At 41.1% G+C, this 26,562-nt stretch overlaps 2 protein-coding genes across 4 annotated transcripts in view; one reads left to right on the top strand and one right to left on the bottom strand.

Moving 5' to 3' along the window:
• LOC134190041 (probable dolichyl pyrophosphate Glc1Man9GlcNAc2 alpha-1,3-glucosyltransferase) overlaps positions 1-12,199 on the top strand; it is a 28,345-nt gene extending 16,146 nt beyond the window's left edge. Inside the window, exons 6-17 of one of the 2 annotated variants that reach the window (XM_062658452.1) lie at positions 2,988-3,055; positions 3,134-3,254; positions 4,389-4,501; positions 4,559-4,679; positions 4,785-4,924; positions 4,988-5,127; positions 5,187-5,284; positions 5,358-5,430; positions 5,492-5,960; positions 7,628-7,660; positions 7,731-7,965; positions 11,819-12,199. In XM_062658452.1, the coding sequence (XP_062514436.1) occupies positions 2,988-3,055; positions 3,134-3,254; positions 4,389-4,501; positions 4,559-4,679; positions 4,785-4,924; positions 4,988-5,127; positions 5,187-5,284; positions 5,358-5,430; positions 5,492-5,720 (1,103 nt within the window). In that variant the 3' untranslated portion in view covers positions 5,721-5,960; positions 7,628-7,660; positions 7,731-7,965; positions 11,819-12,199. Of the gene's footprint in view, positions 1-2,987; positions 3,056-3,133; positions 3,255-4,388; positions 4,502-4,558; positions 4,680-4,784; positions 4,925-4,987; positions 5,128-5,186; positions 5,285-5,357; positions 5,431-5,491; positions 5,961-7,627; positions 7,661-7,730; positions 7,966-11,818 lie in introns of those variants that run through there. The other variant, XM_062658453.1, reaches the window with a different exon arrangement.
• Positions 12,200-12,233: 34 nt separating this feature from the next.
• On the bottom strand, positions 12,234-22,620 carry LOC134190043 (beta-sarcoglycan-like). Of its 2 annotated transcripts, none has more exons than XM_062658454.1 (7): positions 22,496-22,620; positions 22,212-22,409; positions 18,085-18,261; positions 14,783-14,825; positions 14,555-14,727; positions 12,483-12,623; positions 12,234-12,428 (listed from the first exon to the last, which is right to left on the bottom strand). In XM_062658454.1, exons 1-7 carry the CDS (start codon positions 22,496-22,498, stop codon positions 12,234-12,236), a joined length of 930 nt encoding a protein of 309 aa, XP_062514438.1. In that variant the 5' UTR covers positions 22,499-22,620. The 2 variants fall into 2 exon arrangements, with proteins under 2 accessions (XP_062514438.1, XP_062514439.1); XM_062658455.1 differs by having other exon boundaries at positions 22,212-22,406; positions 22,496-22,610.
• Between the last annotated feature and the right edge of the window lie 3,942 nt (positions 22,621-26,562).

Consider the following 26,562-nt stretch of genomic DNA (forward strand, 5'->3'; position numbering starts at 1 on the left):
AGTCACATTTCTTTTCAATTAGTTGCAAAGTACCCTCTGTAATCCAGTTGTTTTCTTGACCGCGGAAGAGGGGAGTTGCTCTGCTCAAGCATTAGCTATTGTCGACTGAAAGTCTTTCCATCTCATTTCTATATCAGTAGTAAGTTACTAGCCATAGATTTCTGGTAGCTGTTCAGACAAAGCTGTCTTGATAAGCCTTTAATTAAACTTGTGAATATTTCAATGCTTTACGATTTAATTTGGGCAATTGGACTCTCCGTTTACATTTTTGAAAGCTGCAAAACTAATTACTTAGAACTAGCTGGTGATCTGCTTCAAAGTCAGGACTCCTCATGATTCTTGTGTAATGGATCATTGTCTTCTTATGCACTGTCTAATGAGAATATGATCTTTCAAACTGGGGTTGCAAGTGGATTTTGGAGGATACCAAGAATCTGTGTGAATATTTTTGTGTTTAAACACAGTATTGGTAATTATCAGATCATGGGCTTGAGCAAAGTCCAGAAGTCATCACTGGTTCAATTGGCCAATTCAAATTGTCTAGTAACTTTTGATACTTGTCTTCCTACATTAGCATTGAAATCACCCATGACAATAGTGAGAGATCCTGTTCTTTGCCTACTGTACTCACGCGAGTATGACCTCACCTTAGTTGTTTTTAGGTCAAGGGTAAAGTATGGGATGGGGCCTTGCTGAAGAAATGACACGTAGGTGATAACATTGCTTGCTATTGATTCAATTAAGCATTTTCTGTCAGGCTATGATAGTGCTAATTAAAAATGCTGTTTTAGGAAGTGCCTGCAACTTGTTCGTCTTCCATCGTATTCCCACATTAAAGCGTCTTTTCTGGTTCATTAGCCAACTATCTCTTTGCTTTGAAGCTGACAATGTCTAGTTTCCTAGCTACCCACTTAGCCTAGGCCATAAAAGTGGCCTCTCTTGCAACAATTCATAAAGCTGATCATTGAGCTGCACACTTATTGGCATTTTTTTCTTGCTTTCTTTCCTCTTGGCGTTGCCTTGTATCTTCTTAGTTCATCATACTTTGCTTCCCAATCATGGACCCACTTTCTGGCAATGCCATAGTTGTTTGCAGTCTTGGACACAACGAAGGCATTGCAATGATGCCATTCCACAGCACATATCATTTCTTCTATGGAAAGAGAGCTGATTTTCTTCGACATCATCTGTCATTATCACCATTGCACAATAATGAGGTAAGGCATGTGCAATTTCTGTTATGCAATAACCATGCAAATGACCACCAATTAACACTAATTACAAAGCTCTAAGGTGTGACAATTTTAGGATGTTGGTCAAAGTAGGGGTGGGGACTTTTCTCAAAAGCTGGGGCTATTCTGGTGGAGTACAGTAGCTTCATCCAAATGTTGATAAAAGATATCCGTCTTCTCCTCACTACTCTGTTCTGTTGGACCATAGGCAATCACAGCACTGAGTATACCTCTGTCTGTAAAAAGTCAACTCTCATGACCTGTTCAGAAACAGGGTTGAAAGACCTAATTAAGTTTTCAGCACGAGTGGGAACCACTAACCACTCCCTTGGAAGCTTCTCTGGATGATCCTGAGAACAATAGCTTGAGGTTTGAATTCTCATCCAGAACAATCGATCCAGCTTCAGGCAGATGCGTTTCAGTCACACCACATAATATTACACCAACTCTACACAGTAGTTCTCTCCCCAGAAGGTTTGACTTCCCCGTCCCCCCTCAAGGAACAGACATTCCAGGTCCTAATTTTGATTTTGTCTTCTCTCTTTCATAACTTCTGATGAATTGCCTTCTGACGACTGCAGAAAGGGACACTCTGCTGGGAGGAAGAACTGTTTACATATGAAAGATGACAAAAGGTTCTTTACAGTGACTTTCAATGAAGAATAGTATTTTCTCATGTGATTTCATATGGAGTTGGCAGAGGTGAGTCTACTTCTACCACTGTTGATTGGTCACTGCATTGACTGTCCAGTAACCATTATGGAGATACCTATAATTGGAATTCCGACTAGTTTTCTAGTCACCAAGAGCAGTCGGATACTTCGTGGTGACTCCTTCCTGTGCATACATCCCCTCGATCCTTGGGTCACATTTAGATTGAAGGGGTCCAGTCCTGTTCCCAGTGTCACTTGCTCTAGACAGTGCGCCTCTATTTGCATCCCCAACGGGGGAACAAACTTTATTCTGCAAGTAGCAGCAACTAATTTAGGTGACCAGCTTGCTGGACTGATGCACCTTAGTCTTTCACCATCTTCAGCTTGCCAAAGGCTGAAGTTAGCTTGTATTCCTTTCCCTGCACTGTTTGTACTCAGGAGTAGAAATGAGTACTTGGTCAATTGACTGAGCGTGGACAATACCTCTGGCTTGGCAAAATAACATCTTGTAGCAGATGGTGACGTGTTGGTTTGAGATCCAGTCCTAGAGCTGCACCAAGGTCAGTGCCCTTAGTTGCTTCTGGCCAAGCATTAAGGGATAGTCAGCGCAGCTGGGAAATCTGGATAACGCAGAGGCCCTGTCTAGTACTACATAGGGGACCCATCTTCAGTTGTACGGACACCTAAAGGGCTTAACCACTTGTTCATTTTGAGGTAGTGAGGTTGGGAGAAGGAGGGTGTAGAGAAGAGAGGGGAGGAAGAAGGGAGGGGAGGGAGAGAAAGAATTCTTTTTTACAATGATAGGTCTAATTTAAGCATGGAGTCTTTTCTATGAAATGAGGTTTCCTGACCTGGAATGTCACTCAGTGCTCAAAGTCACTAAAGGTATGGTATTCTATCCAGTGCTGATAAAATTATTGTCATGTGGATGATTTGATAAACATCTATGTGCTAAATGATTTCAAAGAAGAAGGTAAGATTTTCACTCCTTTTCATTTGTGGTAAGAGTAATAGTATTATTGAAAGTAATACTGAGGCTTGTTAGACACAAGCAACTGCAATGTTATAGCTATGAGGTGCTTTCCTTTATTGTTTGACATAGATGTCCATTTTCAATACAATGGAATGTTGTTTGGAATTCTTCTTCTCTCAATAGCAAAATTGAAAGAGGTACTTACATAGTGTCATACAGTACCTATAGTGGCAGTCAAGAATGTCAGTAACGATGATTGCTAATGTATTATATAGGGTAATGTCTTGTGTGGAGCATTTTGGTTCGCTGTTCTATTGAACTTCAAACATATATATCTATATATTGCACCAGCGTACTTTGTCTACTTGCTGAGATCATACTGTTTTCAAAAGTCAGGTGCTGTCACAATTTGAGTGTATTCTTGTTTGCAAAGTGTCTTTTTTATAGCTTTGTCCTTATTGCTGTTATTAAGTCAATATGATAAATGATATTAGTTAGAGACTTCTTGTTTGGAAATTATCCACGTGTTGTCAATGAGTACAATACACCTAATTGTGCAAAGTTTATGAATTAAATGATGCAAAGAGAGCTTGGTATAAAAGCTGGTAAATACTGTAGGCTTTTATCTGTGGCCCTAAGTGTTAATGAAATACCAGCTTCTCAATGAGTAACAGCTGATACAATTATTGTAGAGCTCAATTTATTTTCTGAAAATTGAGGAGCTGTTGGTAAGCTTCTGAACCTTTTAATGTACTGCGTTTGATAAGGCATTTTGAAGTACATACTCTGACAGTTTTTGACACGACATACAACTGTATATTTATTTGTTCAAACTCAGTGTAAGTATTTATAAGATTGAACTAAGAGATGGTATGTACTATTAGTTTTTTAACACTAACACTAATACAATGTAGGAATGAAAGTATTGTAAATATGTTTGCAACTTTGCTTTGTTTATGTCATTTCTTTTTGTTTACCAAGGCTTCAGCTTCACGTTTATGTATTAATATATCAGCTTGATACTCAGTAAAGTGATTATGTCATACATCACATTCTTTATTTGTTATGTGTGTTATTCATGCGTGGATGTGTATTTGTATTAAGGCCACAACAATAAAATTTCTTGTTTGACAGGAGTTGTATGCTTAAAATTCAGGTTAATATTTTAAACATTTCACTTTTATTTTATTATTAATATTAACTTTTGATGCAGAGAAATGTACCTACAGTACTGTACATCAGTTAGTACAACCAGTATTCCTCAAAGTTGTATGCAAACAAATTTGGTTGAGAGTTCAAGTATGTAACAAGAAATATTACAACTAAGATCAGATGCATAAGTATTAGAATTTGAAATTTAATCTACTTTTAAAAACACTCCCACCAGCCACCAGTCAAAAATTGGTGCACACATTCTTGTCAAACCACTAATTTTATTCTGGTGGTCTAAACATTGCATTGTACTGTGTTCACTACTATACAATGAAGATTACATTGATGTGCTTTACTGGTTCTTTTTGTATTATGCAGATTCTTTCAACTGGGTACCAAAGCTCTCAACATTTCTTCCCAGAAATTTTGTGAGGCTAGGTTTTGTAGTTATTGCAGTATTTGGAGTTTCATTTGGACCTTTCCTTGCACTAGTAATAAAGACTATTGAATTAGGCCTAACAACATGAAATAAATAGTTTTTGTTTCAGGGTCAGTTTAATCAAGTCTTTGTTCGACTGTTTCCTTTTAAGCGTGGATTAACTCATGCATACTGGGCACCTAACTTTTGGGCATTATACAACTTTGCTGACAAAATTGCAGTGTCAATAGGTAGGTCTACAGGTGTTTTAAGCCGATGATGTTTATTTGCTTTTCGTTAATTATAACTGCATGGTAGTCATTTATGAAATTTGTATGTGTACTTTTACAAATTAGGTTCACATTTTGGTCTGTCCATAAGTAATACCAGTGGGCAAGCTGTTCTAACTGGTGGGCTAGTTGGTGATATCGAACACAGTGTACTACCATCAATTTCACCTTTGATTACTCTGTTGTTGACTCTGTTGACTGTTTTGGTATGAATGTGGATTTGTTGAGTTCTGAATATTGTGTTGGAGCTTATCTTTGTTTTCTTGTAGCCTGCATTATTGAAAGTTTGGACTCAACCTCACGATTTTGGTGGATTTGTTCGTTGCATTGTTCTGTGTGGATTGAGCTCATTTTTGTTTGGTTGGCATGTTCATGAGAAAGCAATATTGCTAGTTCTGGTTCCTCTGAGGTATGACTGACGATTTAGTTAATATTGTAATCTGATGATTTTTACAACATTCTCTACAGTTTGCTTTCAGTTTGCCATTACTCAGATGCTGGAATGTACGTTATCATTTCAACAACAGGGCATGTCTCTTTGTTTCCTCTTCTGTTTTTGCAACAAGGTATGCTAATATCTATCCATATCTATCTGTGTTATGAAATTGTATCTACGTTTGTTGTGTTTGTGTAAATTAGAGAATCCTTTAAGGGTGAACCTAACACTACTTTATCTCATGTTTAGCTATTACGCATTGGTGTCACTTCCTGTGTGAGTTTTTGTGGTTAGGCATGTTTATGACGTCTAGATAACTCAAATGTTCCTGTTTTAGCACACTAAGTGGGCAAAAGGATATCTCGAAAGTTGCATTGCATCCTGTTCTTGTCCTCTACCTTGTCGGGATGGCCGCCCTACAGTTTTATTGTACTGTGTTACATCCACACACGTCCTGGAGCGATCACCTGGAGTTTCTTCCCTTGATGATGACTTCTGTTTATTGTGCACTCGGCGTCGTGGCTGTCTGGTTGCAATGTTACGCCCAGATGCTGCAGCCTCTGTAGTCGAAGCTTAGAACAGCATAATCATATTTCACACTTTGACGTTAGATTGCAGGTGTGTGTGGGAGTGCTACATCGGTTCTAATTGAATTGTCACGCGAGCTCGTGGCCATTGGTAGAGCTGTGTTGAATCTGTGCTAACTAGGTGGGCAAGTAAGGATCTGTTGTCTCTCCTCACTGCTGGTCTCCCCTTCACAAGTGACGCTGTTGTTCCATTGAACCCACGGTAAAGCTTTGGAGAAGGTTTGTGTTAGGCAAACGCGTCATATACGTCACGGTGTACATATACTTTTAGAGTACGAGCTAACTGAAGCCATTAAAGCTACAGGGAGAGCATTGCTTACTGCATGTCTAGATCGAATCTACTTAGAGATTCCTAGAAGCTAGTAGGCTGTTGCGATTGTCGATTCGTCGTTTTCAGTTCAATATAGTAGTAATATAGTAGTATATATGCGTAGTGTAGAGTCGGGCATGGTGTAGGTAGGCTTGATCCTGAAGGTGACTGGTCTCAGAAACAGTTTCAGACAAAAACTGGGTAAGCTGAGTTACGTGAATGAACAGTATGTAGGTATACTGTTACAACACAGCTCGCACACAATCTGGGGATAGACAAAAAGGCCAAGGCTGTTTGCGAAGAAGGTGGTAGTCTACATTACACCGATAACGAAGTAGGGTTATAGGTGATTACCAACTTTCTAAAAATTTTTTAATTGCACATGGTTGTTTACTGCTATGAATCTGTTATTGGAGTGCAGGTGTTCGCTTTAATGTATGTAATCGGAGGTGTAATATGCACGTGCTCGGCTTTTTCGCTCGCTTTGGTACGAACTCACAAATGCAGCAAATTAATGATGAGCTGAGTTTTGCTACCTTTTTCGCGTAGGTTTGGTCTAGACAAACGGACGTAGGCATGTTATAATTGCATTCTCTTAATTAATTAACTCTGTCCCTTCTCCTTGTCTTATCTTTTTCTGTTCCATTCCCCTTTCCTTCTTCCTCTCTCTTCTGCTCCCTTGCTTTTCTTGCGTCCTCTTCCTCGTTTTTATGTCAGCAGCATAGCAGCAATTCTAAATTTCTCAGTCAATGGTGCACCACAGCCTGAGAAGGCAGTTGGGTGTTTTTAGGCGTGATGTAACCCAAGCAATGGCCAGGTGAAAAAGAGACTACTTGCAAAATCCAACAGCAGAGGTTACTTCCTGTGTGTCCAATCAGGAAGAATGGGTACTGACCGAGTCTCTTGAATCAGGTAGTGACAGACAACATTAGAAGCTACGTGCGAAAATGCCTTAGCATATGGGCGTGTTACACATGTTATCTTGGGCGGAATTGGTGGTGGGTAAGTGAGTCAACAGGAATTCGTCCTGAATCCCAGTTGATACAAAATAGAAATTATGGACAACCCTTTAGGCGCAATGGAAGGATTGGACCACAGATAGCATTATGACTTTTAAAAGGGTGGTAACATATGCCTGTGTGCCACACCAACTAGTAGGGAGGGTTTGACATTGTAGACATTGTGAGGGGTGTATTGCAGTAGCTTGAGCAGCTGTGTTCTTTACCATATATGGATTTATCAGTTGATGTGAAACATTGCTGACAGTATTAATTAATAAGTGCAGTTAAGGATTAAGGACAGTACATATTTATGTGTGTATGATGCATGTCAGTGAACAGACAAGATGTATTCTCACAGACAAGGCCAGTAGATATATAGATTATGTAAGTTCATATTTAAAGTTGAGTGTACATTACTAATTGTATTGGTTGAGTTATGTGAGCTCCTGTTCTTCTTCTTCAAGCTCAGTAGTTGTAGATGCAAAATATTATGCTACAACTCATATGTAGATGTAAAGACAGGTAGACAGCCATGTATGACATATTCTTGTAAATAAGGAAGTTTGCCTGAATAGATACGTGCTGAAACGAGGAAAGAAAGCTTTTTGGTAGTAGATTTGTTGAAGTGTTTTGGAAACTTGCAGCACTTGATATATTCTCAATTTACTAATTGGATAGATTTAAAGAGATAACAAGCCAGATGATGGGACGACAATGTTGTGTGCTGCATGTGACTTTACTGTTACTGTTTTTGCTTGGAGAAACGATATCTTGGAGAAGAAGACGTTCTCTTTCCTCGGTGAATACGGCTTCACCTACCAATAAACCTGAAATTACACTTCAGGATGTTGATAACTCAAGTGAAGTTACACGTCAGGATGTTGATAATTCAAGTGAAGCTAACATAGCAAAGGTTAGATTGTGTAATTTCTAATGTTGTGCATTCCATTGTGGTTGTATCTATCTATCTATACATATATCTAAAGGAGAGCTCTGTGTGTGTGTGTGTGTGTGTGTGTGTGTGTGTGTGTGTGTGTGTGTGTGTGTGTGTGTGTGCATGCGTGCATGTGTGTGTGCATGCGTGCATGTGTGTGTGTGTGCATGTGTGTGTGTGTGTGTGTGTGTGTGCATGTGTGTGTGTGTGTGTGTGTGTGTGTGTGTGTGTGTGTGTGTGTGTGTGTGTGTGTGTGTGTGTCTTTAAAGGGGAAGTCCAACAAAAATGAACTTAACTTGTATGAGTAGATCTTACCAAGACAAGTCGATCGGTATAAGTTACTCCGTTATCTTCGTTTTTGTATACGAGAATGAGCGATGTTTCTGTGATGTGCAATGCCCACGCGCCCGCTCTGTGCTTACTGGTCGATTAATCTCTGCTCACTGCAAATGAATCAATGCGTTTACGGATGACTGCTACGGATATATCAAGAATGCCGAATGTGAATGCGAAGATATTATGAACATCTGCCTTCTTGCCGTCAGTGGTTCCTCTCTAAAGTAAAATGGTGTCGGTAGAGCTGTTTTCCCGCCAGACTTTGAAGCAGAATTACTCAATACCACGGCTTAACTAGAGAACGCGCTTGTGCTTGAGTATTTGTTTATCCTTGTTCTTTTAATATCCGAAGAGAAACGTTCAGCGCGCCGTCTGGCGTGTCCAACAGAGAATGATCCTATTTTGACATCCGGGATTGTAACCTTCTACCAATCAGCAGCAAAAGAAAGTGAGCAGACCGGATGTGAGAATAGGAATGTCCTCTGTAGCACACGCCAGACGGCGCGCTGAACGTTTTTCTTCGGATATTAAAAGAACAAGGATAAACAAATATTCAAGCACAAGCGCGTTCTCTAGGTAAGCCATGGTATTGAGGAATTCTGCTTCAAAGTCTGGCAAGAAAACAGCTCTAGCGACACCATTTTACTTTAGAGAGGAACCACTGACAGCAAGAAGGCAGATCTTCATAATATCTTCGCATTATATATCCATAGCAGTCATCCGTAAATGCATTTATTTGTTTGCAATGGGCGGAGCTTAATCGACCAGGAAGCGCGGAGCAGGCGCATGGGCGTTGCACATCACAGTAACATCGCTCGCTCTTGTATACAAAAACAAAGATAACGGAGTAACTTATATCGATCGATTTGTCTTGGTAAGATCTACTCATACAAGTTAAGTTCATTTTTGTTGGACTTCCCCTTTAAGAGCGGGTTCTGAAGCTATTGATGAAGCAGGAGGAGTCATTTGGGATACATTCTTTGCACTGACATAATTCTTCATCAATACAGTAGTCGGAGACCAGTAATTAGTTCGGGAAATGTGATTGCCATGAACGCAGCTGTCAATCACAAACTCCTATATATGATGTGGAAACTAGTGGGTGGGGAATAGCATACCTAGATATCAATAATCCAACAATGATGTCCAACCGCCAAAATAAAATCCGTCAACATGGTTTTTTCATCAATTTCTTAGCAAACCGCCAAAATAGACTCCCACCGATGTTTATCTTATACGGTATGCCACTTCTCTTGTGATATGATATTGCTTGCAGCACCACTGTCCCCAACGACTTCCACTGTGACTCCTTCTCCTAATATTCTCATTAACCCAGGAGGGTTACGGTAATGCCTTTATGGATGACCGGCTGGCCGGCCAGACAATAGGAATGCAGTGCATGTGCTCATTGTTATCACTGATGTTAACTAGCATGCAGTCGATGTGACCATGTTTTTGCGTGCTTTCAAGAGGTATGGAATAGCTATCAGATGTTGACAATCCCAGTCAATGTGTCCAGCCCCTTCTCACGCTCTTCATTGGCTCTGACTAATTGGATTCAAGGTGGATGAACACTTTGTAACCTAAGACTAAGTTAACAGTTGAGTACGTTAGTGCTTCTTCATTGCATTATTTTCCCACAGTGCAAATAAATTTGTCTGCACTCTCATCAGCATGACTTTCTCCGTCAAGTTGCTCATTGTGTTTATCTGTCTCTTGATCTTGTTCAGCAATGTTGAGTTAATTAAGTTGCCTTGTTACATGTAACATTTCTTGTATGACATGTTGGGTCCCTTGGCAGGTGTTCTGTCCATCCCCATTGTAAGCATTTTTCTGCAATTCTAGTGATTGCCTACTCAGTCTTTGTGACTGCTTCCTTGCATCCCTCGTCAATCCGAAATGCTGTTCCAACTTCTGTGACTGGAGTTGGCATTAAAACAGCCTGAGCAGTAGCCCCTTCCATATCTTGCTAGACAGCGAGTGACTCTACATTTGTAATAGTCAAATGTTTTTTACTTAGGGTCTACTCATTCTCCTCAGCAACTTGCAACTCACTTACCTACTCTGAAATGTCTCTTTCATCTGATCAATAACATATCATCAGATCCACATCTGAAAATTCACACATTTGCTTGCCTGGTAGTGCTCCCGGCTTACAGATTGGTCAATATCCTTCCCTTATAACAGGTGGAAGCTCCTGGAAGCAATCCATTCATAAAACTTGTTCACTAACGGTTTGAAATATAAGTTAAGTGCCCATATGGCCGAGTCAATGTCCTTTCCTGTGTCCGGCAGGTAAAAACTTTTGGGACATGTGGCCCAGTGTAATGTAAAAGCAATGCCCTCTTGGCTTTTGGCTGTGATGATATTCTATTCTAATTAATAGATCAGACTCCTCTTCCATTTGTCCCACTTTGGCCCAAGTTCTGCAGTGTTTTTTCCTGCATGGGTAAATTTCTCAAACTGGCAGTACTGTTCATCCACTGACAATTGTCTTCCTGGCTTTATTTACCAATCACACCATGTGGCTCCCTCTCTAGCGCAAAGATGTCTCACTTTTAACACTTGTCTGACAGAGAATCCTCATCGCCAGTTGTAGCAGTTATTCTCAGACACAAGGTAGCTTTACTATGGCACCAACTCTGTTAGCCTGCTCACTTAACAACCAGTGCCTATCCCCATGTATTCACTGTCAACACTACAGCAAGTATGTATTGTGCGCCAAGTCAAAGGTACACGCCTGTCTATTATACCTGTATCAGTTCCTGCGATCCACTGTTTCAACAGCTGATTCAGACAATGAGACAGGGCATGATGTGTATAGTTTGATGACAAAGCCTTTTTAATAGTAGTTTTTACCTTTGGAAATACAGGAATAACAGGCAAGCCTGTTTCCTGGTAAATGTATCAATTTACAGAGTCTCTTAGGGCACAATTAAGATTTAATATAATAAGATCTAATGGGTAGCATTTACAGTTGCAGTTGGTTAGTGTGGGTTAGTACAACAGCACTGAATATTAATCAGTCATTTAGAGAAGAATTGTATGTCAATTGGTGAATCAGTTTTGTCCATTACCTCAATGTACCAAGCTCTCATCCCGTACTATACGATAAGTGGTACCCAATTAGAGAAGTACAGTATTTTAGGAATGAGCAGTTTTCTAACAGAGCAATGGTGCAATGTTGGTTTTCACCAAAATCGTTTGCTGTATGTCATTTTTGCCATGTGGGAGTTTCATTGTGATGGCCAGTGATTCTGCATTGAATTAGAAAAAATGTTTGAAATTGAAGGCAGTTATTGGGATCCATTTTGTCAGCCAGAACCAAACTGTTATTGGTTGAGCAGATATAACAAAGCTATTAGCAATTATTTGTCCGATGAAGAGATTACAGTAAGGTAGACTAATCAAAGCAGCTAGTCATTCAGTTGTACTAATATAAGCAAGCAAACATTATTCTGCAGCATAAACTTGATTGCAAGTTTGTTGTGTCCAGTGTGAGAAGCCGAAAGCTGGCCGAGTGTGTGGTATTCAACTTTTCCATTCCTTTTATGGTCATGGTGGAGAAAAGCTACCGAAACATTCCAAGCAAATTTTGAAGAACACGTTTTGCAAAGGTCGAAACTCGTGTGGGAAACAGTGTCAGTGCAGGCGAGAAACAGCTATCAGGTACTACCGAGGTCGCCCATTCCGATTGTGGACATGCCAACCACCAGATGATGAAGAGTTGTTCTTCAGTACCATCTTCCAGTACAAAGATTGCTAGTATATCAGTATGACTTATGCGATATGTGGTCTCGACACAGTATTATATTTAAATGCAGTTTCTGGAGTTGTAAGTAAGCAAGTAATTGCATGCTTTAGTTAGTGATATCTACATGTTAAGTTTCGTGCTTTACTATCTATCCACTTCATTTGTTGCATGGATTTGCTAATGCCAGACATCTCTTACCAGTGCTAGGCACTGAGTAAAGTTTAACGTAAGAGCTGTTGGCTAAGCAGGCACATAAGATACGTCCCGTGCGGTCGGTTCCACCAGATACATTTGAATTTGTCATATTCAAGTAGATGCCCTTATGCGCCAGTAGGTGAACGGCACCAGTGTTCTAAACAAATCAGTACCGTAAGATTAAGAAACTTACAACAAGCTAGGACAGAACCTTCAGCCGTGTGTCCAGATTAATAGCCTTTGACTTTGATGTTAGTACTGTTGCTTTCCTTGCTTGTAACAAAAAGTCTCCTCCTGCATTTAAATCAATGGTACTTGGGGATAACAGCTTGACATTACCGTTACCATATATCTGGAACCATAAAACGTTAGCATTAAACAAATTTCACTGCACTGACTATCTGGAACCATAAAACGTTAGCATTAAACAAATTTCACTGCACTGACTATCTGCAAAACATTCTGGTTGCTAATAAACTCAAAGTGCATTGTATTCTATTGCCTTATAATGGGAATGTTAAACTACCCTCATTTTAGGGGTCGTTCAAAATTATCACAATTTTTTTACAAGCGTACAAAGTGCACGCTAGGGGAGGGGTTATTGCCTCTGTACGCATTGGCTCGTGCTAATTCCTCTGTTTTCCATGGCCAAAATTGTATCATGCATTACTCCCGTGCTTAGTCACCCCTGGTGGTCGTTGATATCCACTAGGCGTGCTGTATCGAGTGCGTGGTCACCGTAATGCCTGCAATCTATATCGAATTGGCTAGTCATTGATCGCCGTATGGACTACACGGAAACATGTACCCCGCTGGGCTCACCTACCGGGTTGGTGGGCGCCCAGATGGGGGTGAAGACCCCACTTGCCCATTATGGAGGGGCATAACGACACATAATATATATTTTGTTTCATACCACTACAGGTACAGTGCTCTAGGCCAGACAAGATACATACACTAACAAGTAAAAATAGATAGTTATAGAACAAACGTAGAGAATAAACAAACATAAATCAATATTTAAGTGCAAGAAATTCAAGCTGACATCACTCAAGCGAGTCAACTGAAATGGAAGAACCGTATCAATGCAGAAACATAGAACCACACGTCAACCTTCTAATAGATGGAACCATGGTCAAGCTATTTTGAATTGTGCATCAAAAATGTGCGTGCGCTTAGGGGAGGGAGAGGGAACTTCAGAAAAGCGTGTGCTTTGTACACTCGTAAAATTGTCAATAGAACAACCCCTTAGCTTGATCAAAGCTTACTCATACCACATACTTGTTAATTAAATCCTTATTGTACATAACAATTCACAACCCAAAGAAATTTCTGCCAATGATTCAAGTATTTTGATGTGCAATGTGTCATGCCCGATACTCCTGATCATAACTGCATGTTTCCTTATGATGGACATAAGTCAAAAACTTTCCTGTCACATCAGATTAGCAGTGTGATTATCCCATTCAGAGCAATGTATTTGGTAAGGGAGAGTCCTAGAGAGACTAGTCAGGTCACGACTAGTTGCTGATTTATTAGGACGAAATTGGCAAAGCTGACTCATTCTAATGGTTGTGAAGAAATCTGTATAATGCACCTACATTCCCACTCACTCGCCTGTCCTTCCGCTCACATTTTTGCACACTTTGTCAAAAAGATAAATGTCAACGTCCAGCTCAATGCATCTGTATTCAGAACATACTGGTCAAGGAGGCTCTCAGTCAAGTTACAAAAATGCATATCCGGAAAAATTGATTAAAACACTGCAATCACAGACTGTTACAGGCTTGTGATCGAACCTCCATAATCTGGACCTCTGAGATCTTTGGAATTTCTAAGTCTACAGTACCAGTAGCAGACGTGTAGAAACATCGTGTTAAGATCAAAGAGCACGTGTCTGCTGCTGAAGCACCAGAATATGCTAAGAAGTGAAGAATTATGAGATAACCCCATTCTTGCCAACAGAGTGATACAGAGAAAATCTGTCATCTGTCACTTTCAATGTGAGATTCCGAGAATCAAAAGAAGCAAGTTTGGTTTATATGGGATGTCCAATAGACAAACTCAGTAATTTTTAATTGTTTAATTGTTGTAGAGGTTCAGTCCATCTTCTTGTGCCTACCCAGTACATAAATGGCACTTCAACAGCACAGAATTGCAATACGAACGCTTTTTGTATCACACTAGAGCTTCATGTCGTGGGTTGCATTTGACTCATTACCGGCCAACAAAAGTTAAACTATATCACCATGTGCCTGTATATACATAGAACGGGGCACTTACTCTTGTGCATTGAATGCCAGTCCTATTGATATTTCTTGCAATGACCTTGCTGCCCTTGATGCCTGCAATTGTCACTGCTGACTGCCCCGCTTCAAAGACCACAGAATTTGACTTTGTTGTCACTCGAAATAATCCAATAGGATTGACAACAACTTCTTCTGGTTTCATTACAACTAAGAAACAGCAAAGTTATATAGATCACAACTGCTGTTATACACTAAAACTTACTTTCACTTTGTGATTGCATGTAGATTCCGACCTTTAGCTTTACCTACAAAGGATTAAACAAGACTTCACCCTGTTTCATTATAGTTTCATCCACAAGGAGTACCCTATTTCTGTGATAAGTGCCCCTTGGGGACTATTTTCATAATACTGAAACATGGGGTGCATTTGAGCATGGAGTGCAATTCGAGCATGGGGCATTATTATTTCACAAGCGCAAAGACTGTTGCATTGTTCGTTTGCATACCATCACATTTCACAAACAACACAAACAAACTACCTAATCTTACAGTTTTACTGGTATGTATCCTGCCTACTTTTGTGTTCACGTGAGTTGTATTCCAGGTCTGTTGCATACGTTGAATCTTCATCGTCATTCAGTGGTTTATCTGGGTGTTCACTTCATCTCAAACGTACACATTAATAGACGCGCATGCATATATAACTGGGTTTGAATACTACCCCAGTTGGGCACTAATCAAGCATGCAGCATTATTATTTCCCGTTATAGGGTCACCATGGGGCATTATTTGAGCATGGGGCACTATTTTTAGAAATATGGTATAGACTTCCTAATGACCAAGATAAATATTAAAACACAACAATTACAAAACCACATAGCAAAAATGTATTGTTTGTAAGGTATATGGTCACGCATGCATGGGCACACCCACACCAATCTTGAAATGCCATAATTTCAAGGAAAGTGTGTAGCAGACAAGGAAATCCATTTAGTATCCACCATGCTTTATGATATGGTCTATTCCTACTATGAACAACGGCATTCACATGGTTATCCAGAACACCAGTTCAGCTCTTCATAATCAACCTATTCAAGGAAAGGAAAAACATGATGCTAGATTCTTTATCCACACCTGGCAGTGCTTATTTGATCTTTTTTCTGTTGCAAGTGATTAAAAATGAGTATATAACGCATATTAAAGGGGTGTCCACACTAGACACCGGATATGGATCAATCCAATCGCAATCCGTCACATCCACATCTGATCGCAATCAGTCAATCCACATTCAATCCGGATATGTTGAATTCAATTCCATATTGTGAGTGGGCGTCAACATCACAGGAGCAAATTCGGAATTATGTCAGATTGGAGAAACAAAGAGACAACAGCTCAAGAAAATGTACAGAGCCAGCTGGACTCAGTAAGTAGGCTTTCCACATGCACAAAACACGTCCACCATTTCTAATACATGCATCACGTGATACGACGGGATAATGTTTCAAGGTGCAGTGTGGACACTCACAACCCAGATATAATCATGAGATCGTCATGATTTGGATTCAATTCGGATCAGTTTCTGGCCTAGTGTGGGCATGATGTAAACTACATAAATTGCAAACAAGCTTGAGCCCATTTGATAACGCTACTAAAGAGACTCAAATGCATGTATTACAGCTTAAAGGAGAACTCTCACCAAAATCAGCTATCTCTCAGATGAAAGCTGTCACTTCATGACACAACCCTTTGCAACCGTTTACTGCAGAAGTTTACCGTAACGGAGAAATAAAGCATTGAAATTGCCTGCGTAGGTGTGTTTAGTACCCGTATGTGGCGTATGCGTAACTCTGATTGCTGGTTAGCAAGGAAGACCAATATCTGTGCACATTTCAAGGTAAGGATTGTGAGACATATGATGTCAAGTTGTGATTTATTAACCAAAACCTAAAGTAGTTGCTTCGAGAAAGTAAGACTTTGCATACATATGGGGAATCGACTCAACAACTCGTTGCCGATTCTCTGCTTCAGTGGCTGTCTGAACCATAGGATTCCTGCAGGAAGATACCAGGCCTTGCATCTTTCTTTCAACAAGTTTTAGTATTTGGTGAGAGTTCTCCTTTAAAGTATCTTTGAAAGTAGTTCAAATATGAATAACATTCAAACATCAACGGTCACTTTCCTTTCATATAGTCATTTATCCATATAAGAAACAGAATAGTAACTATTGTATTACAAAAGGATAGCAACCTGTATTTAATTGTTCATAAATCACAAAACGCATGATTATGATAGCATGCCATATCCTGTACCGTGTCGTCTGACTGTGCGCATTTGGAATTGCAAATATTGCCAAATAATGAGCAAAATATTTCCTCAGAATCTTTAATGTACTAAAAGGCACAATGAGACAGACTCTGCCATGACTGAAGATCTGTTGACAATGTGATACAAAATGTCATAAACCATCAGCAAATATATCTCAGATCGTAATGAATGCACCATGAATTTTGTCACATTTCTGCAGTAGACAGTTGACTCTTGCTGACTATGTTACTGAATGTGAGGGACATGTCAATACTTAATACAGAAACGTATGACGAGGATAGCTATGGAAGTTCCATCAGTAGCTTCAGCAGTTGCAAGTGTTTCATTAAAGGAGGATTCCGGAAATATGTGCTAGGCTGCTGACTCCGCCTTCGCTCGCTAATGGGAAATCCATACTAACCAAGTTGGGTGTCTGGGTGCTATCTCAGAGCAAACCCAACAGATGTACGTTAAGAATGTTAAAACCTTAAAAACTGACGATGCCATTTCAAGAATTTCATCTGCCAAGTAAAGTGTTTTTCGTGCACCATCAGATCACGTGAGCCTTAGTGACGCAATCACGTTCCCGGAAATGGTCTCTTTGTTGTTTTTGTCGCTCCAAGAATGGTGGAAACCGTCGTGCTATTATCAGACTGTCTACAGACTGACCTTCGTGCGATTTATTTCCGTCTGGCAACATTCGAGACAATTGGCATATTTGTGAGATTCTTTGGCATTAAAGGTAGTGGACGCTGTCGTCGATCGTGTTCTGGCAGTTTATGAAGCACTCATCCCTACGCAGGAACACTTTCAGCAAACTCCCTCAATCACCGGACCTTGCTATTTCAGTTGCACACTAGGCTGCACACTAAAGCTGTGCACTTCTCCAGAGTGTTCCTTTAAGCTTGAGTCCAACTTCCAACAAAGTATATTCACAAACACCTCAGAGTATCACCAACAACAGAGACTACAAAATGTAGTTTCGACACAACGTTTGATGGTCCCAAGTTGAAATCTGACTCTCCTAACTACCAATACCATACTGATTGTGTAAGAGTTATCTCAATGCATCCTAAAAAAGCAGAATATCTACTATTCAAGTCTTATCAAAATCCTGGTAGAACATGTGCTATTTCACACATTGCAGCTCTTTGAAATGTGCAAAAATTCTTACTTGAAATACTGTTTCAATGCAGCTTCATTTAATATATAGAGTTTCACAACATAAATAAATCAACTCCAATATATGCAGTAAGTTACCTCTTTTCTGCTTCCAACAGAAAGATTTTCATTCTGAAAACCACCCAAAAACTTGTTGACATACAGATTCTTCAACTCCATTGGTTCTCGAAAAACAAGCAAGTGATCTGAATCTATGTGCAATGATGGAACACCTTCAGGAGTCATCTTTAGCACATCAACCAATACGGATGTTACCTACAGTTAATTAACATAGAAACACATCTCAATCAAGTTGATATTAATTGTACTTCTCTAACATACACAGCACACAAAACAACATAAAAACTAATATAACTAAAATACCTACACACCGGGAGCTGCCAATTTCTTGGTCATGCCCCCAGTTAACAGCTGGGCTAATGTGCGCTACTCAGGAGAAACTCTGGGCTAGTAATCTCCTGGAGCTGGGCCACATACTAACAGGAGCAACGGCTTGTGAAGCCAACTGTGTGGTGTGGGCACCCATAGTCTCACCTGGACCCCAGTAGCTGATGTCATGTCATAGTCGATGACTGCTTAGGGCCCCAGTAGAAGACCGGGTACTCATTGGTATACTCCTGAGTCAAAAGAAGCAATAGTGTGTAAGTTTCTTGCTTAAGGAAATTATGCCATATCTCGCCATCACTGTGACTTGAACTTGCAACCCTGCAAGGTCCTGGATGTACTCACTCCATAGAAAGACTCTCTAACCAATTGAGCTACAGTACCACAAATATAACTATTATATGACTTCAGGTAGCTACTAGTAGGCCAAAGGTATGAAATCTTCGTCTTACTGATGAAATCTTTTGCAGATGACGGGGGCCCTTTTCCCACACACTGGAAACCATAGAAAACATTATGGACATATTTTGAGAGGTAGCCTGCAGCTTTAGCACCGTAATAAATTTGCAAAAGACAAGTGATGCTACAACCCAGACCAAGAGCCGCCAATTGTTCTCCTAACTGTGACAGCAACTGTTTATGGCACTTCTCGCTAAGTAAACAAGTCTTGTCAATTTTGGCAGTGTCCTATCACAAACTCTGAAAATTGCTGAAGAAGGCAAATTCTACAGGGTTCTTCTCAGAAATTGTGCCAGCATGGTAAGAACCACACTATTATGGGGTGTGGTTTCCACCCATGCTTTATTTTAGTCTGCCATGGCACAAGAGACTGAAAAGGGTTTCCCAAAGGGGGAACAGGGGTCAAACTGCCACCTTTAGGTAGGGCTGCTGAATGATGTGCATCATTCGTGCCAACTGGTCAAGCCTGCCCTGCCAAAGTTCCTACCCACAACCAGTCTCATACATCGCTATGTGTTCATGTTCATGCATGCTAAGTTATGATTACAAATAGACAAAAGATAAGATATGATGGAGATGTCTAGCTAAACGTCTTGAAGAAAACATGTCTTCAGGGGTCGCAACTACTGTCTTCTCCAAAATGATGCAAGCTTGCCTGAATGGATCAACAATGAGTTGCCTATCCTTCATCTACCTGCACCTCCAGCTTTGAGACGAGTATGTCTTTCAACTGTACACAAACACAGCTAAATGTAATTTTTTCAACAACCAATGTTCTTGTCAGGGATGGAACTGTAGTTCAAACACAACTCAATATAATTTTTCTTCAGTATTGAACAATGGTTTGCTTCTCTTGGGGCGTGTTTCTTTACTTCCCTTCTGCTCTTCTAGAAGAGGTAAAGCAGCAATTTTCGGAAGGCAGAAGAGCCGTGCCCACTAAAAGCTGTCAGAAGAGCGATGAATAAAGAAACAATCGGAGGAGGCATGAAGAGGCACGAGCATGTGTAGTAGACTCGTCAGTCTGATTCGCGATGGACAAAACTACAATTGCAATAACATTCTACACTCATGACATGCAAAATCCTTAAGGTCATTCCTAAATCTTTTACAAGATTTGATCTACCTGTGAGCAGAATCCAGCCATCAGCCTTTGTGCTCTGGAATGATGCCCAGAGTATGAGAGTTATTACAAACTTTGTAAAATCTAAAGTGAACATGAACACAGGAACTACTTCCACAGACCTTCTTAATGCGTGCAGGCTAGAGGTTACAGTGGGGCGGAGTCCGCACTTAAAGAGGGCCTGTCAAAATTAGACAGATAATTGAAAACAGAAGTGCTGCGGATAAACAGTCACAGCACGCGTTCAATATACCACTGACAGGGCAATCATAGCCACTGGCATGTCACCCACTGTGAACGAATAAAGGAATCATTCAAATGTGAGATGTACAACAAGAGTTGTTGTGCCAGGCACAACCCAAACAGCACGATGGAAAGCAAGCATGTCTTGCGTTCAGTCTTTGTTGCATGGTTTGCCTCTTTTCACAGAATAGTGCTAGTTAAAGCGCCAATCCACTCCATAGTTGGGTTCTACACATGTCGAACAAAGTGACTAGCACAGCGACAATTTGGTCTACAGCTTTATATCTTACGCGAAGGTCGTTTAATCTAGGGCAAAAAAAGAGGCTGAAGGTCTGTCTGTGACTCTGTCATCAAGTGATGGCGATCAAGGTCAGTGTCTGCATGAATCATTACGTCTAGCCTTAAAACACAGATGCAGTACACCTGCTAGAACTGTTAGTTGAACCTACATTACGATGGCTTCCCATTGTGGTGTTCAGATTGTGGCACATGCAACAACACTTGCTGCACCCTCATTCCATGCCATTCGTTCACAGTAGGGGACATGCTGGCGGCTATAATCGCCATGTCGGTCATGTGGTACACTGAATGCGTGCCATGACTGTTTATCCGCAGCACTTCCGTTCCCAATCATCTGCTCAATTTTAACAGGCCCTCTTCGCGTACGGACTCCACCCTACTCTAGCCTCTAGCCTGCGCATGTTAAGGGTGCAGGGTCATGGTCGGACATGCACACTGCATCACTTTGAAAAGGGTGCACTTTTTCAAACAATCAGCGACCGCAAGGACTTGGACGCTCTAATTTGCACTCAAGGCAAACCTGACTGAAGTCTTAAATTGGAACGATCAAGACGTTGCAGTATGAGGTTGCACTAGACGGTGTCTGGTAACTAAATTCTATGCCTTATAGATGTAGTTCTTAGAATTTTTTGTCTAAAATCTCAAACTGCTACACTGTAGTTTCGGTAAAATTCGACAAGTACCCTCGCACTTTGAGCCAGATTGGGGATCCTTACGCTCTGCACATCACCAGAAAACAAACGTTACGTTCCCATATGTTGCATCTGCCGTAGTCACGTCTTCCTCAGAGTAACCAAGCGCACTCAGTTTAGTGAGCACCAAAATGGTACTTACACTACTGCTGTGCCCGTCAATCGACACCTGAATAGCCAGTTTTGCAGTAGTTTCGTCTATTGACCTTTGTGCATGCGCAACCTATGAATAGCAAAGGGCCTACTGGCGATCGAAACTGGTTTTCTTGGCAAGACACTTGAACATATGTTACGTGCAATAGCTACAATGCAAAAGCTACCTCACTTGAGATCAACTCAAGTCCGCATGTCCGACCATAACTTGCACCTTAAATTTAAGAGAGCCCGTGAAAGAGGTTACACAGGAACTTGATATAATGAACACTTCTGGATCTATGCACTGCAAAATGAATTGTTTGATATCAAAAATGGAAAGAATTTTACTTGCCAAATGACAGACCACTTTTTTTAGATGTCTGACCGATTTAACTATGAATAATGGCGTAATGGTGAAATCAGTGTGGTCTGTCATTCGGATATGGGGTGGGGTGGGGTGGGAGTGATGAGAAAAAGACATGTCCCTCATTGAAACTAAGACATCTCATGCAACATGTCAACTAGCTGACATTTCTACAAAAAGTGTGACCCCAAAACATACAGCCACAACAATCTGGTCTTCACTCCAAGTGGTTGTCGTGGGATATAGTGCGCATATGCTTACTGCCTCTCCAATCCATCACAATCTTCTTCTCACCACCACTATAAAAAAATATAGTCTAGGCTCTCTTCAGAATCTGGAATTCTTAAAGAGAAGAACATAAAGAAACGCAGCCTAATTCCTCCAGTAGTTGGAACGTGCAAAACCAAAAGAAAGCACCGCATGCGAGAAAACCCAGAGTACGGAAGCCCAGTAAGTGAGAACGACCAGTACACCAACAACGTCATTATAGTAAAGAAATCGAACTTACCACCAAGTTTGCAATTGACACGAGAACAACAAAACCAAAACCCACAGCGAGAACTATAGACTTGCGTCCCCTGACACCAGACTTATGCAGCCTCGCCTCATCCATTTCAGTAGGGTGACCAGAAGCAAATACCGCACTTTCCCTGATCTCATGCTTTTGTTTTCGGCGATCAGTGCGCTTTCGTAACATCGATTTCTTCTGGAAGAAAAGAGGGCGTCTCAGCATCACACCTATCTCTAGCTTCGTTCAAGGTCGACCAGGGTCTAACCATTGGAAAGACTTACCATAATTTGTAAGTAGCTGCACCAACAAGATTTTCCGATTCTCAAACCAGAAAGAAACGAAACAAGCAACTCTTCACGTTTCCAATATCCACGCAACAACTAAAATCCACATACGGGAAATTCACTTTTAATAGGCGTACTGTACTTCCGGACACATGGGACGAATCGTTTTTGTGCGCGCGTTAATTAATTAAGGAGATGTAGCGGGTAGTGTGTGCTTATAATGTCACGTGATTACTGAGATACAGTAGCTGTTAGTAGTGTTGTATCTGTGTTCTTTGTGTTTGAGTCTAAAGGTACGGTAAGTTTACCTTGATACACAGTCACTAGTGTAGACTTTTTGACACGCGTACCTACCAGTCCTCTCATCTTTTTTCAAACCAAATCTCGAAACTCTTTTTAGATGACCACGCTCCTGTCCAAAGTAGGCGTGGTCAATTAACAGCGCAATGCCACCTTTATTAACATTTAGAGTGGCATGATGAACTCAAGTGAAGTTACAGAGGAAAGCAAGTGAATAGGTTACACACAAACCAAAAGAAACTTTACCACTACATTATTGTAGTATTATGCCAGTTGCCTCAGTGTCGTTCTTCTCTTCTACAACAGTATACCGGATCCAGACAGGGGTTTGTGGGAGCTGCAACCCTCTTTTGGCGCTGTTGTTAGGAAGACAGAGTGTGGTAATTCAACCAGTGACGTCGACGACACTTGCTTACTAGCTAGTAACAGAAATAAGACAGTTGAGCAAACACAGTTATGCGTAGACGGTATCTAGAATTGTATTTCACTGTACAATGGTCTGGAAATAGAGGCTGCATAGCTCGCGTTACTTGTTTTGCTGAGGTTGTGTTTCTTCCGCCTCTCTGCATATTACCAGAATATACAGGTCTCTGCCTTTAAGGTAGCGTACTGCATTTTTTGGCATCTGACATTTCATGACTAATAATTATTGTTTCAGGCAATCAAGATATCTATTTGCCACTATAGCAAGACGTTGCCCAGATCTACTATTTCTTCCACCGCTAACAAATGAACTGGTCTGTCGACATCCTTGAAGCTAGATGGCACAACATTGCGACTGCGACAACCTGAATCCGGGAAACTCAAAGAGTCAAGAGGCGTAGGTAAAACAGAACTGCTTTCTTCGCAAGCCAATGTTGCTGACCGTAATGATAGTCCAAGACAAGCAGAAATCAGACATTGCTTTTGATGAAGATTGTTTATCGGTAGTGGACAACTAATGTGTTCATGTAAGCAAATTCTCTATTCCTGCCTCCCATACCCTTTAAATTTCATGTCGAACCTTCTCCATCAAATGTCTTTCACTTTCATGAAGTGACAAAGAATGACAAACACTGGAGGGTGTCTTTTCAGAAAAATTTTTTATTATTAATGGACGGAAGACTGAGTGGCTTTTGCACGGCAATGTTCTGCAAAGTGGCATTTGCTGCATGATATTGCATCCCATTTCCAATCAGCTGGAAGGTAGGTTTAAGGGAGGGAATCCCGGCGTATCTTGTGACAGTGCAGCACCAGAAATAATTTACAAAAGCTTTTGGCAAAAACGACTTTCTGTTTATTCGATCATCAATGGACGGCTATGCATTGGCATGCAGTGGTGCAAGCCAACTTGTTCAAACTTAGCTTTGAAAATGCGGTTGTGAAATACCATGCTACTGAAACATAGAGATCAGCATTCCTTGGAGAACAAAGAATACTTCCATCAAATTATATGCTCTTTGTAGAATTCCTGGCAAACTAAGGTTTACCTTTTCTTGGTCATAGAGATGGCAAGGTTGAGTTTGTGACTGAAGGCTGTAACCGGGGCAACTTTGCCACAGTTTTGGAAAAGGAAACAGCACTCTTCAGAAGCACCTCCTCTTTGCAAGACGAAATCAGAAGTACACAAGTAAAACCATACTAAATAAAGTTATTCATATATCCAGATATGACCAGAGAACGACTAACTACACATCTTAGAAAAGAGCAGTTACCATTTGCAATCATTGACGAAGCTATGGACCCTCAGGCAAACCAATAAGTCCTTTCAGTGTGTTTGAGGTTTGTTGATTTACATTCAGTTAGTTATAGTCCAGTCATCAAGGAGCGCCTAATTGTTTTCATCAACGAGAGAGAGCAATTCTTTCAACAATATCCAAGAAGATATTAATGTAATGAGTATAGCGTTATAGAGTAACTGTTAGAGCAACGTCCACTGCTAGAACGACAACACTACGCATGCCTAGCACCCGCTATTACATCATGCACTACACTACCCCCTCCCTAATGTTGTAGTCTACTACATAGTCACTTACTAGTAAGTAATTTGGTGGTCTTGTAGTGCGTCTAGATCTTATGTCCACGGAGTCTTCAGGCGATCTGTCCTGGCTTGACGTACATTGCAAGGCGTGTGATGTTCGAATTCGTCAAGTGGCGGTGAGGGACTAATTTCAAGTGGTGGAGTTTGTGTCGGTTTTGATGTCATTTCCACATCTGCTGGTTGTTTCGTCTCCTTTGAGTAGGACCGGCCTTGCTCTAAGGTCGTTTCGGTGTGCAACGGGGGTGGAATGGCTTCTAGCCTTGTTTGTGCTGGTGGATCTTCCTGATTGTTGTTGGGAGCGTCCGGGCTTTTAACTGTCTCTGAGATTTCATTTGACGCTCGTTGATAGCATGGTTTTAGCCGGTTATAGTGTAGTACTTTTCGACGACCTCTTATTGGTTGAATCATGTAGCCATTCTCCCCACGTCGAGTTATAATTTCGAAAGGACTGGTCCAAGGGCAAGTGAGTTTTTGATTACGTCCCGTCGGAGGTGTAAAAAGATATAATTTGTCTCCAGTGGTGTGCCTATGACTAGGTCGTGCGTTGTAGTTACGCCTCTGCGCCTCCTGTGCTGCAACAAGATGAGCTTCCACAATTTCTCGAGCAAGTATCCGGCGATTTTGCAAACCGGTCATAAAAGACCGAGGATCTGCGGGCGGAGTTTGAGAAGTGTCAAAACAAGAGTCTGCAGGCAACTGATGGAAACGCCCGTACACTAGCTCAAACAAAGAGCAACCGGTCGATGCCTGTTTTGCTGATCGGTACGCACCCAACAATGGAGACAACCACAGATCCCAATTGTTTGGACTATTGCTGCAGTATTTAATGAGAATGCTGATGAGTGTGCAATTCAGACATTCGACGAAACTATCACATTGAGGATGACTCAAAGTAGTGCGCACATTAGCAATTCTCAAGCGGCCGCATAGTTCTTTGATTAGTGCACTCTCAAAGTTTGGGCCTTGATCGGAAAGCAGTATAGCAGGTACGCCGTGACGACTCACGACCTCTTCTACAAGCGCTCAGGCGACAGTTTCGGCCTTCTGATCTTTCAGAGGAACGGCTTCCGGCCAGCGAGTAAAATAGTCAGAAACCAGCAAGACGTATTTGTTGCCGCGTTGTGTCACCGGCAGCTCCAGAATATCCATGGCTACCATTTCAAATGGTCTGCCCACTGGAATAGACTGAAGGTTTGCTCGTTCGGAGCGATCGTCCTTACGGTAGCGTTGGCATTTGTCACAAGTTTTTATATATTCAACAACGTCTTTCGAGTAATTGTGCCTATAAAACCTTTCTCTCACCCGATCTGCTGTTTTGTCTATACTCAAGTGACCACCAAAGGAATCGTCATGAAGTGTTGTAACACGTCGTGGTCGACAGAAGTTGGAAGTATTTTAGTTGTAGTTGGCTCCTGTTGCGGCCCTGGGCTACAAAGTCTACAAAGTACGCCGTCCTGTATCACTAGTTGGCTCCGTATTTGTCGATATCGTTACAAGGCGCCGGAACGCCATGGTTCGCTTAGAGGTGGGCAGACGTTACTGGTCACTAACTTGTCGATTACCCGTCGCAGTACTGGATCTTGGTGCTGGAGGTTGGCTAGCTCCGCGTTCGTATAACTAGGAGCAATGCTGATGTTTTGACATACAACAATATCAGGGTGACAAAGACTTGCAGGCTGCTTCGTATCCTTACAAGAATGGGGCCGTCGTGACAAGACATCAGCATCTGTGTGCTCCACCCCGC

The sequence above is a fragment of the Corticium candelabrum genome, chromosome 14 (assembly GCF_963422355.1).
Source record: "Corticium candelabrum chromosome 14, ooCorCand1.1, whole genome shotgun sequence".
Classification (NCBI taxonomy): domain Eukaryota; kingdom Metazoa; phylum Porifera; class Homoscleromorpha; order Homosclerophorida; family Plakinidae; genus Corticium; species Corticium candelabrum.